At 41.1% G+C, this 14,019-nt stretch overlaps 1 protein-coding gene across 3 annotated transcripts; it reads right to left on the minus strand.

The window, feature by feature from the left end:
• Positions 1-450: 450 nt before the first annotated feature.
• macir.S (macrophage immunometabolism regulator S homeolog) lies at positions 451-13,768 on the minus strand. 3 transcript variants are annotated; one of them, XM_018244336.2, is made up of 2 exons: positions 13,482-13,768; positions 451-4,598 (listed from the first exon to the last, which is right to left on the minus strand). In XM_018244336.2, the coding sequence occupies exon 2, from the start codon at positions 4,576-4,578 to the stop codon at positions 3,961-3,963; it is 618 nt and encodes a 205-aa protein (XP_018099825.1). In that variant the 5' UTR covers positions 4,579-4,598; positions 13,482-13,768; the 3' UTR covers positions 451-3,960. The 3 variants fall into 3 exon arrangements, with proteins under 3 accessions (XP_018099825.1, XP_041436386.1, XP_041436385.1); XM_041580452.1 differs by lacking the exon at positions 13,482-13,768 and adding an exon at positions 12,910-13,468; XM_041580451.1 differs by lacking the exon at positions 13,482-13,768 and adding an exon at positions 7,960-8,025.
• Positions 13,769-14,019: the final 251 nt, after the last annotated feature.

Here is a 14,019-nt window from a genome sequence, read left to right on the forward strand (position 1 = left end):
GGGGTACTTTATTTATTATAATACACAAGTTTCAGTGAGTCATGTGACAGAAATGACATCAGAACTCACCGTTTATAACTGATGACATCAGAACTCACCATTTATAACTGATGACATCAGAACTCACCGTTTATAAGGATATAATTTACAGGATATTCATGTTTTTTGTGTAATATATATATATATATATATATATATATATATATATATATATATATATATATATATATATTTACCTGATTTTACACCTTTTTTTCAATGGGGGTTTCACTATGTATCCCACCTGCACATGTATAAATGCTAAAGTTCCAAGAACAAAGCTACAGCTTCATTCCCTAATGTCTGCTTTAGGTAAAGTAATATAGAACCAACATCGCTTATAAAAAAAAAAAAGTATCCACTTAATCCTGGCAATACGATGTTCATAACAGCATTAGGGCTTATCTAAAATGTAATAATTTAGCTTTATTGATTCTAGACACAAGCGGGAAACGAACCCACTGCTACAAAGGCATGCTTGAATACGATTATAGAATGTTTATTCTGTCAGTCAAAAGATCATATTCCCAGAAGTGAGCCCGAGCTAGTCTCACCGTAAAAGAACGATCAGTGCAACCATTATATGAAACAGCTAGAAAGAAGAGATACGCCTAGTGTATGGCTATGTTATAGAGCAGCACAGACAGCAGGCTGCCTGGTTAATCCCACTATCCTTCCTGCAGTATTCTTAGTGCAATGTATATAGATTGTTATAGAGCTCATCTAAAGCAAAGTAAATATCCTGTACCTTACCCTCCTCCTACTCTATTCCACCATATTTAAGAAATAAAAATCTTAAAGGTTTGTACAAGGTCCTGTAGCAACCCATGAGCGGGTAGAATTTACACAAAGATCACTGCTTGCTATAGGTTTACTAGACCTCGTGCAAACTCTGCAACTTCATTAGTCTTTAAATCAGCTTCTATCAGTTTCCAGTGCTTATAGATTTAAGAAGAGGATGCAAGAAAATCATGAACACCAAACCTGTACATTGACAGAAGCTAGAGATCTACCAAAAGTGGTTGCTTCCTTTTCAGTGAACAGAAATACATGGATTTAAAAAAATTAAAAAACAAAAAGACCAAACAGATTCTTCATTTCAGATTATGTTAGCAACTTGCTCAGCAGTTTCATTAAAACCCATGACTCAAATAGTTTAGCAGGGCAAAATATGGATCTAATCAGCATAAGGTCAATGGTTTTTTTTTTTAAATTTTTTTTAAAGTGTCCATTTATAGTCAGATATTGGGAGAATCATTACATGTCTTATTTAAAGCACCCATCACATTCAGTCAGCAGCTGGCTAAGCCTAAAGGAAGGGGTCGCTCATCAACAAATGATCTTTCTCTGTCCCAGTTAGAGGCAGAAAATAATATCCGGAACATGGAGGGCCAGTAGGATGATCAGGGTTTCCTAGTAGATGTATTGCTGATAAGCGGATGCGGAAGATCCCATCACACACAGATCAGATCAACCTTTGAGCTCCCCCGTTATTCAGCTTTTGAATACAACGTGTGGGGAAACATGTGTTGTTCATTTACATACAACAATGTCGAAATCATTTACTTTAATTGCCACATTAAAACACAATTTGCTATGTACTCACCCTGTTCCTATTTGCGGGTTGTGCCTATTTTTGTGCACAAGGCACAGTGCAATCTGGACCACGGGATCCCTGTATCGAACACGTGGCTTGACCAGGATAGACACATAGGGCGCCATTTGTATTTTGCAATGTAAGGGTAAGTAAATGCACAGCCATGTGCCGCCTCTCTGCTTGTAGGTGCCAACTGCTCCTTAGGAATCATGCAGCTAAGCTCAGATTTAAGCAAAGAAGGTGGCACGATGGGTCCAAACATGGCAGCCATTTTTTTGCACTCTGTAAGTAAATGAGCCCATGTTTCCAGTGTAATTTCCGTTGCTTTGTAACAATTAGGAGGTAGAGCCTGATGCTTAAAGCAGCGCACATGTTGGTAAAAGGAACCCTGGTCTAGAAAGTATAGATGCAATTAGTCTCTGTGATATTCCTGCAATATTAAAGTCTTTAAACAGTCCTATTGCCTGGTGTATAGATTGACTGTTGATTGGGCTGCAAGTACAACAATTATTTATCCTGACAACCAGGCACGACTTCATTTCTGTCAAATAACAGCGCGTCTTAAACCAGAAATAAATTGCCTCTAATGGGATGTTTTACTGTTCTAAAAGCATGTTGATCTATAATTTAGAGCTAAAATGTTACAGCAAACCAAATTCTGTTACATTATAGTGACAGCTGGGACAGGAGAGAGAACAAGCGCATCCGAAGTTTATTAGCAAATATACAAATCACGTTCATTTTCCTGGCTGAAACTTTAGCACAGTTGTTTGACTCACTGACAGTGAGTTTGTGGCTTTGGCTGTTTATCCTTCTAGACAGTTGTTTTTCCCTTTACAGGGAATGTTAGAAGGACTGTCTATCGAGTGGGAGAAATAAATAATCCCAATGCAATGGCAGGTCCCTTCCTAAACAGACAGCCTCTTTGGTTCACATTGGCCCATAAATGAGCCATGAATTAACCATCTTGTACATGTGAGGTCATGAGAGTGAGGTCATGAGAGTGAGGTCATGAGTGAGGTCATGAGAGTGGCGCGTGGCTTTACTCTAATCTGCACAGAAAATGGAAACAATGGCCTTATAGTAAATTGCTGCACCTACTCAGATAGGGATACGCATTGAGTTCATATGTCCCTAGTTATGAAGGCATTACAAATGCATATATTGTTATGGGTATTCTTATGAAATGCAAAAAAAAGCCAAAGGATCTCATTGACAGAATGGGGCCTTGTAAATAAAGAACATGTTCAGGTCTCCTAGGTATTAGAGTGATCGCACGGCATGCAATTACTATTCAAAGCAGTCAGATGCAATTTGTACATTTGGTTTCCAACGGAACCAACTGGTCACAAGCAGTATTAATGTGACTTTAGATGAACATAGAGAGATGGAAGCTGGTGCATGCGGCATCCCCTTATGCTATTTATGGGCCGAGAGCATGGATTCCTTAAGCCTTGGTGAAAGTGTAATTAGACTGTCTGACTGGCGGCCATGTAAATAAAACTGCCAGTGTGCAGTAGGCCTTAGAAGCCCATATTCTCATCAACAGCCTCTTGGTAGATTGGTTTGATCTTCAAAACTGTGTCATAGTCCATTGTCTACTCCTGCTAATGTAGTTTATGTACAAATACATATATGCTGATTAGATCCACATATTTAGTGATTCATTTACGAATTTCAATAACGATGGATTAATTAGAAACAACCTGAATTCATAAAGGAGAGAACAACAGCCACACATAAAACAAACCAAGTTCAATCAAGATCAAGGGTGCTGGGTATATTGTACACAACTGCGCTACGGTAAATCATCATCCGCCTAACTCTGAAATGGCCCAAATTAGCTTTTTTTGATGACTAAAATTATTAACAAAAACATAGTCAATGAAAAATGACTTATTCACCAACATATATTATAAATCAATACTAAACTCCACTTCACGACCACATTATTATTCCTAGTGTAAAATTCATTGGGGCTTAAATAGGAATTATTAAAGGATATTCCCCTGCCTGCAGCAAATCATATATAGTAGTTATTAAGGTGCTGTCGAAATCCAGGAGAACGCTTTTCGGAACGGCTTGATCAGCTGCTGAATCTTAAACAATCCCCTAATCACCTAGTGATAGAAACGATGTTCCATATTCCAGATCTACCTGGTTTCCAGTTGTGTTGAGTTGCAGCACTGTAGATAATATAACCTTAGCTTGCCTCCACTGCAAGGAAAATCCTATTATACACATAGTATAGCACAATATCGTTTTGACCAGTGATTCTCTGTGCAGTGATGTGGACTTATTCTAGCTAAATGACTCGAGCATCTTCATGTATTATTCCTGGCAAACACACGATCCCCTCTCAGAGTAAGGTGCTGAAGCTGATACTGTAACACTTCCGTGTCGGCAGACTCCTTGATGTTCATTTTATCTAGATTGAGGTAGTCCAAAGACTTTGAGTGGGCTCTTTTACCTTTAAGTAGACAAAGTGGCAAAGGACCATGGACAGCTTTGTAAGGTTCATATGGAGCAGCTTTATTGCACTTATCACCTGAGCTTGGCATTCGCCTTCGTCTCCTTCCGTTGACGGCTGGGATTTCATACGGCTGGTATTGCCGCCCTCTAGCTTTGTATATCCGAGAGGAGCGAGAAAGTCCAGATTCCAACTGCTTGGTGCGTAAAGGTGGCAATGACTCACCAGGATTTTCTTCAGTGGTTGCACATTTCTGAGCTAATTTTAAAAGCTCTTCACCGGTGGTAAACCCAACCAAGAAATTGGCATCCATGTGCAGGATCTGGTAGCCGGACACAGTCCGGCGAATTGGAGAACAAGGGGTGCTAGAGCAACGAGGTTTCTCTGGATCTGGCTTGGATGGAGAACTCCCTTCTGCTGTACTGGGAACGGAATTGTTAGTCCTATTAACTCCATTAATATCCACCTCCATTATGGAGGCACTGTGTTCTCCTGGTGGAAACAAAAACACAAAATACTGGAATTAAGAACAGAAAAGAACAATTCAAGGTTTCAAACATCCTTTGTAACAGATAAGAAAAAACAGGGAAATCATACAACTCAGTTAAGAGAAAAATGGTGGTTAAGACTGATATGAAGTGGCAAATATAGTCAATGGATGAATATAGGAGAAGTAAACCTATTCTGTAGCACTGGCCAATAGGAGCTTTATTATGTTCACTACTTGCCCTGCTTTGCCTTGACTACAGAATAGAAGCTTGCGAGGGGACATGATTGCTCTTTACAGGTACATTAGAAGACATTATAGACATTATAGACCGATAGCAGGGGAACTTTCTTTCCATAGAAAAGATCAACGAAAAAGAGATCTATATAGATCGATATCAAAGTGAAGTGCGCCCTTTAAACCATTAGCCTCCCAAAGACAGTGGACAAAAGATGTATAGTCAATGCTGGCCACTCACACAGCTAACCTAAGAAGATCAGCGATGCAAAAGAATTTACTGGTTGTAAACTTGGAAATACTCAGTGTCAGACAGTGGCAGGGAAGGTTATCAGAGCTGTGCAGTCGGACGCAAGTTTTGGTCTCTGAAGTCAGAGTTCCAAAAATGTACCGACTCCAACTCTAATAACTTTAAATACAAGCACTGAAAATAATCAAATCAGATTTAAGAGCTTCTATTAAGGAGGATCCAGCAGAAGCAATTCTGTTTCTAAGAGCACTACTTTGGTTAATTTTGGATTGAATTCAACAGCTATTCTACCGCCATATGCCAGGTTCAATGAATATATAAATCGTTTTAGGTTTTCCAATTGTTTTTGGTTTATGTAGTTAAGCTTTGATTTGGTTTAGAATTACCAAAGGGTATGATTTATATGTATGAGCTTTGGCAGTGATAAACTGTCTTGTATGTTGTGTACTTAACTTTCAATCAACATGAAAAATACGTTAGTGGTACCATAAACTGAGGAGTCAGAGTTGGAGTCGAAGCATTTGAAGCCCTGAAGGTTATTACAATATTACTATCCATACAAAGAGTTTATACTGCTTTTTTTAAACAACACCTTAAGTAGAACTGTAGATCCCCATTTCAGAATTGGTATCTAACTGTTTAACCCTATGTACTATATGTCAAGATCTGTCTCCCATTCAAAATGCCTTTAGATCATAGTTAAGGTGGCCATACATCACCAAATGAACGAATCATTCCCCGACAGACCCACCCTGGGTAGGAGATATTGTGGTAATGCAATCATAATACAAGAAGGGGATACAAAAATATGGAGCCGATCAAGCCTGCCCAATTTCTGGCCAGATATTGATCAGGGAGGCCTATTGGAGGGCCCTATACGTGGGCAAGTAAGCTGCTGAATCGTGCTGGAGGACCCGAATTGGCAGCATAAATCTGCCCGTGTATAGCCGCCTTAAGAAACGCTACACTGAGAGACATCTCCAATTTAAAAGCTGTTAAAACATTCCTTATACAGTTACTGCATATCTGCAAACCTGAGCTCGAGGAAATGGCCCCTCGCCTACTGTAATGTAGGATTTTCCCCCACTAGGGCAGCTTTAAAGCTGCCACACTGAGCTTCCAGGAAATATGACAAGAGGAGGATATCCTAATTTAGAGCCCTTAAAGGGCATGTAAAGTCTAAAATAGAATAAGGCTAGAAATGCTATATTTTGTATACTAAATATAAACATGAACTTACTGCACCACAAGCCTAATCAAACAAATAATTTATGCTTTCAAAATTGGCTACAGGGGGTCACCATCTTGTAACTTTGTTATACATCTTTGCAAGACTAAGACTGTGCACATGCTCAGTGTGGTCTGGGCTGCTTAGGGATCGTCATAAACAAAGCTGCTTGAGTTCTGCATGGCTGGTAAGGCGGGGGCTCCCCCTGCTGTTCATAAGTATGATTGTTTCCCTGCTCAGCAGTTAGGGACCGTCTGACAATTCCTATCCACAGCAGTAAATTAAAGGAGAATTTCATTGCATACAGTCAGGTTTCTTATAAAAACGGTATACATTTTTTAATTAAAGTATATTGGAGATAGGTTTCTTTTAAAATTGGATTTTATTTTTTTGGCTAGACTAGAGGAATCATGGTCTCCAATATCTTGCGTATTGTGTCTTTCCAAAATGTTCAGGCAGTCAGTCCTTGAGGTGTCCGCATTGCACAATGAAATTTGGAACGATGACAGTAAAGCACTTTAATGTTTCCAGATCATTTTCCTGAGACTTCAGTGGACACTTTGTAGCATTTTAGGACACATTGCCCAGAACAGAAAACTTCAGACTACGGATAATTCCTGGTTTTCAAATGGATTTCTCTGGTTACTTAATCACCCAGGGTAACTAGATGAATTATGACTAATGGGATGTTTAGATCAAGCTGTTGCCTGTTTAGTATCTGTCAATGAGCTTGTAGTCTCTGTAGGACTTGGTGCTTCCAAATTGCCGATTCCTCCCCATAAGAACATGGTTAAAGGAATACTGTTATGGGAAAACATGTTTTTTCCAAAACACAGTTAATAGTTCTGAAAATCCATTTTCCAAAAGAGCAAACAGATTTTTTATATTTAATTTTGAAATCTGACATGAGGCTAGCCATATTGTCAGTTTCCCAGGTGCCCCCAGTCATGTGACTTGTGCTCTGATAAACTTCAGTCACTCTTTACTGCTGCACTACAAGTTTGAGTGATATCACCCCACTTCCTTACCCCCTAGCAGCCCATCAGCAGAACTATGTAAAGGTAACCAGATAACATCTCCCTAGTAGATCTAAGAACAATACTCAATAGTAAAAACCCAAGTCCCACTGCAACTCCTTCAGTTACATTGAGTAGGAGAAACAACAGCCTGCCAGAAAGCAGTTCCATCCTAAATGTGCTGCCTCTTTCTGAAAGCACATGACCAGGCAAAATGACCTGAGATGGCGCCTACACACCAATATTACAACTAAAAAAATATACTTGTTGGTTCAGGAACGGAATTTAACATGGTAGGAGTGAATTATTTGCAGTGTAAACAGTGGAATTTAGAAATAAAAACTACACCATAAAAATTATGACAGTATCCCTTTAAGATGGTTGTTCACATAAATTCCAGATTAGTAAACACAACATGACATAAGAAAAACGTAATCAGCTACATCACTTGTTAGACTGAGTTGCCGGTATTGAGGTTTCCGTTATGGTATGAACAGGCAAAACTATTTTAAATAAACTTTATACACAAATCGAATGGTAGCTCCCATTTTAACAATGTCCCTTTTAATCCAGTCACCCAAAATGAAAAACACGACCCTATTGATAAATGCATAGAAAATAAGAGCATGGTTCACCCTTATCTTATGAAAAAGAGCCTTTAACATGACATGGCAGACGTTCAAGTAGGAATGTGCCAAATCCACTTTATCTTTCATAAAGGATTTGTCTTCATTTTGAAACGAATCTGAAGGATAAAAAAGAAAAAAACACAACATCTTTGCTTGTGTGACAAAAAGTCATGTGACTGATTTTAAGGATTTTATTTGGCCAGGCACTTGATTTGGCCATATCACTGAATCCTAACCGAATCCTGGATAAAGCATGATCTCAAGTCATCATGTTATACTGAATGATCAGTCATTTCCAACATTCTCATGAGTCAACTGTCCCCTCCCTCTTTAGATTGTAAGCTCTTGTAAGCAGGGGATTCCAAGCCTATTTTCTTAACCCTTGTTCGTTAAAATAATTGTAAGATCTATATATTTTTTTTATAAACTATAGTCAACTTCTGAGAAATTGGAGGCTCTATATAAATAAATGATGATCTGACAGCAGTAGATCCATGCCATCCTAGGAGTGGCCGGCCTGTTGACCAAGAATTGACATACTAGATGGCAAGCTCCTCACTCTTCGTAACAACCTGATTCAGAAGCACTAGTCATACAGCAGTGATCCCCAGAATGGATAAGTGGGAGCAGATAATAGTTGGAGATGATCTAAAAGAATACTCTTTCGCAGCTGCTTTACTTTCAAAGGGTCTTACCTATGCTGTGCAGCCTATGGGATTAGAATGAATAAGCAGAACTGTGCCTGGTCTCTGCTGAAGCCCAAATAATCAGATCTCATTTTGATTCTCCGTCACACCGTGACCTTTTCCTGCTGTGAAATTGCGCTTTCCTGCCTTGCCAAATTTAGCTGCTTACATGAATTACTTCCCGACACTTAAAAAAGGGCACTTTGAAAATCCAACTGATATGAAGCTAGCAAAGATTGTGTACCATGCACACAAGGGCTGCAGTATATCATGGAGACTGACAGTCAAGCAAAGTGCATGGACCTTGGTGGGAGTGTAAGCTCCCCTGCCAACAGATTTGGCTCATCCAACTGTACTGCTGTCTCACTGCGGCATTGTCTTTGGATGATCTTGCTGGACAAACTGCCCTAATATCCACCCGTCCATCATATGACAGATATGGCAAAGCTTGCCCTTCTCTCAAGGTATCACATCCTTGCAGCAACTCCACTTGTCCTCAGTGAGAGAAATAATTCCATGGGTTGATAAAGCAGCTACGTGTGCTGACTTGCCCTTGGCCTGAGATCAGAGAGAATAGTATAATATATAAGGGACCTACAGACAGCAGGACTGCACACTCCAGACTTTTACTCTTATGTGAGTCCTTCTTTTATCTACTCTATCAGCAACTGATATAAGCTATTCCTTCTACTCCCCCACAGCATCATTACATGTGACCTATGCACAGCCTAATAAATAAGTAATGACCCATGCGTATATCCCACACACCCCCAGTCAATAGAACCCAGTAACATACATGTGCTTATCACACACTCACTCACTATCCCATGACTATTACAATTGTCTTCTTCATTCCCATGTTTTAAAGTTTGCAAAATGAAATAAACATCTGTAAATGGTTTTTGACTGACTGACACACAGTCACAATGCACTCTATTTCCATATAGACCCTCCCAGTCACACTAACAAAGACATACTGCACTCTATTCCCATAGGGACCCTCTCTGTGCCACTAACACACAGTAATACTGCATTCTACTCCCATACAGACCCTCTCTGCGCCACTACCACACAGCCACAATGCACTCTATTCCCATATTGACCCTCTCAGTACCACTAAAACAGACACACTGCACTCTTTTCCCATACAGACCCTCTCTATGTCACTAACACAAAGTCACACTGCACTCTATTCCTATATGGACCCTCTCTGCGTCACTAACACACAGTTATACTGCACTCTACTCCCATACAGACCCTCTCTGTGTCACTAACACACAGGCACACTGTACTTTATTCCCATATGGACCCTCTCCGTGCCACTAATACACAGTCACAGTGAACTCTACTCCCACACAGACCCTCTCTGTGTCACTAACACACAGTTGCACTGCACTCATATTGACCCTCTCTATGCCACTAACACAAAGACACACTGCATTCTATTCCCCTATTGACCCTCTCCATGCCACTAACACAAAGACACACTGTACTCTATTCCCATATTGATTCTCTCCGTGCCACTAACACACAGACACACTGCACTCTATTCTCATATGGACCCAATCTGTGCCACTAACACACACACACTGCACTCTATTCCCATATTGACCCAATCTGTGCCACTCATACACAGATACTGTGCACACTACTCAAACATGTGAACACTACATGTAAAAATGGTGTCTGATCGTAGAGTAATAACAGTTGTATCAATCCTTCTCTTCGTGTTGGAGTAGGTCAAATATAGCCAAGGGATATACAGGTCTATAAAATCAATGCAACTAGGGAGGGCTTGACTAAGCAGAGAAAAATCCTTTAATATACAGTAACACAATAAAATGAATGCGTATCAAAAGGAATTAAAATACAATGTAGTGTTGCCCTGCACTGGTAAAACTGGTGTGTTTTCTTCAGAAACACTACTATAGTTTATATAAAAAAACTGCTGTGTAGCAATGAGGGCAGCCATACAAAAACGCACAGGTTACATAACAGATAAAACACCATTTTACTGGACACGGCCTATTTATTAAGTGCTGCATAACCTGTGTCTTTTCTCTTTTTTTCCAGCTTAAATGGCTGCCCCCATGGCTACACAGCAGCTTATTTATATACACAATAGCAGTGTTTCTGAAACAAACACACCAGTTTTACCAGTGCATGCTAACAGTATATTATATGTTGATTACTTTCATGTTTTGGTGTATACCCCCTGTTCACCAGTGCATTGAACATGGCTTGTGCTAAGCATACTTTTGCCTCTTGTTTTAATCAGGGTAATTTATGGGGGTTATGAAATAAAAGCTGCAATGTTTACTACAACTCTATTCATCTATAACAACCAATCAGCATGTAGCATTTACAGGCCACCTGTTTAAAAGCAAACACCTAATTGGTTGCCATGGGTTACTGTGCCTGGGCAAAGTTTGTGCCTTTTATTATATGGCCTCCATTCTGATCCAATCGTTGGGCCCTAGGACCCACGATCGGATCAGCCCGATATCGCCAAATGATATGATCTCTACGTCTAGGGCCACCTTTAGGGAGCTGCTATCTGATTACCTTCCCATTGTTCTGTTGTTAGGCTGCTGGGGGAAGGGCGGGTGATATCACTCCAACTTGCAGTACAGCAGTAAAGAGTGACTGAAGTTTATCAGAGCACAAGTCACTTGACTGGGGGCAGCTGGGAAATTGACACTATGTCCCGGCTCCCTAGACTCGCTCCTCAGATTAAGCTTCCTGCCGCAACCTCGAAAAGTACAAAGCGCGCGCATGTGCAGTGCTGGGGGGGGGGGGGGCGGCTTCTGAGCAGAGAACCCAGAGGGAGGCCCTGCGGCGGCAGCCCTGGTGCGACCCTGAATATGTCTAGCCCCGTGTCAAATTTCAAAACTAAATATAAAAAAAATCTGTTTGCTCTTTTGAGAAACAGATTTCAGTGCAGAATTCCGCTGGAGCAGCACTATTAAATGATTTACCGTATATACTCGAGTATAAGCCGAGTTTTTCAGCATCCAAAATGTGCTGAAAAAGTCTACCTCGGCTTATACTCGGGTCAGCGGGCAGTAGCTGAGATTGCAGTCACTTTTAATCATTCCTATACCAACAGTTCACTTGGGGAGAGACTGCAATATCCCACAATGCCCTCTGTTGGTTTTATGAAAGCATAACAGTGCGCCCTCTGTTGGTTATATCAAAGAATAACAGTGACTGCAATATCACACAGCGCCATCTGTTGGTTGTATCAAAGAATAACAGTGACTGCAATATCACACAGCGCCATCTGTTGGTTATATCAAAGAATAACAGTGACTGCAATATCACACAGCGCCATCTGTTGGTTATATCAAAGAATAACAGTAACTGCAATATCACACAGCACCATCTGTTGGTTGTATCAAAGAATAACAGTGACTGCAATATCACACAGCGCCATCTGTTGGTTGAATAAAGGATTAACAGTGATGGCAATATCACACAGCGCCATCTGTTGGTTATACGAAAGATCAGTGATGGTTTTATGACACACAGCACTCTCTGCACAATTCTCTGTCACCATCAACTTTGCAAAGAAGTCCGGTCGATCGCTGGGGGAGTCTCTTTGGCGGAAGGTGCGCTGCTGGGAGACAGGGCTGTAGTTGTGTCTAGGCTTATACTAGAGTCAATAAGTTTTAAAAAAAATAAGGTAAAATTAGGTACCTCGGCTTATACTCGGATCGGCTTATACTCGAGTATATACGGTATATGTTTTCCCATGACAGTATCCCTTTAAATAAAACAAGTCACATCAAATATAAAATTCAACCGTAAACCGTAAAATATCCAATACATTTCTCATTCATGTAGCATGGTCAAAATATCTCCTCGGTTTTCATTCTTTATTATTTTTTTTTTTTTGTTATTTAGCTTTTTAATCAGCAGCTCTCCAGTTTGCAATGTCAACAATCTGGTTGCTATGGTCCTAATCACCCTAGCAACCATGCCTTGATTTAAATAAATGACTGGAATAGGAATAGGAGAGGGACTGAATAGAAAGAGGAGTAATAATCAGCAGCAATATCAATAAGCTTGTAGCCTTACAGAGCATTTGTGTTTAGATGGGGTCAGTGACCCCCCATTTGAAAGCTGAAAGGAGCAAATTATTAAAAAAAAAAAAAAAACCTAGAAAAAAAGAAGGTCGCATTCTAGAACACACTTAAAGTTAATGATCAACCCATTTATGACAATGAAGTGCAGATTTGCTGAGACTGCTCCTAACTAACACACCCACCTTGAATGTGAGTGGGACCTGCCCATCACCCCCGCCTGGATAGACTTGCCCATGTCATGCCCATCTGCTGACTGAGTCATTACAATGGGTACTGGAAGGGGGGGGGGTTACTTGCAATGGGGCGAAATTAAAGACGTGTTTGTACTTTGCCTTTACACTGTATAATTGCAGGATGTTATTATCATCGCTACAGCCCTTCATCATCATCATCATCATCATGCACCGAATAGACCTGTAACTGGGACTCCCCGGCTGCTGTCTGACCCCACGGGCCCCTCTCATGACACGCAGGAATAATGACACGCAGGAATAATGACAGGGCGCGGAGAGGTGTGTCCCTTGCATTTCGGAACAAAGAAGGTTTGTCCAGTTGAACTACAGCTCCCAGCATCCCCGGTGCATCCACCAACTGGTTCCGCTGGGGATTGGGCATGACAATGTATTCCCACCCGACTCACACAATCCCCCAGCATGCACCGAGATCACCCCCGCACAATGGCACCGACATCAGTTCCACAGCCGCTCCTCAATCAGTTTCCCCCGCCATAAAGGACAAAGCCCCCGTGTGGTACCTGTTCCCGCAGCGATGCCTCAGCCCGACACACGGAGCAGCCAGGCGGCAGCAGCAATAGGGCGAGGAGGAGAAGAGAAGCAGGAGACACACAGGGAAGAGGAGGAGTGAGGGGAAGAGGAAGCCGCCCACTGCCTCTCACACTGACACTCACTGACCCCGCCTAACACTCGCAGAGCACCTAGTGCTGGGGCTGCAGCTTCTGTGGAGATGGAACCGCTCAGTGATACTGATGTGTGACCTTTACCAACGCCATTGTCGCACACACTCACACCCAGGCCCAGCTTGTTGTATTCCTTCCCAGCTTGTATCCATTTCCAACTTGTATTCATTTCCAACTTGTATTCATTCCACTGTAGGGTGACACTGGCACACAGAGCCCTCAGGGGCACATTGAGGCATCTTTCCATACAATGGATCATAGAGCCAGTGTTGGACTGGGACACCAGGGCCCACCCTAAAACCATAGACCAGGGGCCACTCTCAGTATTATTATTATTCTTCTCCTCACTCAACCTCTAGTCTCTATTCTTTACATA

This window comes from Xenopus laevis, chromosome 1S, assembly GCF_017654675.1.
Source record: "Xenopus laevis strain J_2021 chromosome 1S, Xenopus_laevis_v10.1, whole genome shotgun sequence".
Taxonomy (NCBI): Eukaryota; Metazoa; Chordata; class Amphibia; order Anura; family Pipidae; genus Xenopus; species Xenopus laevis.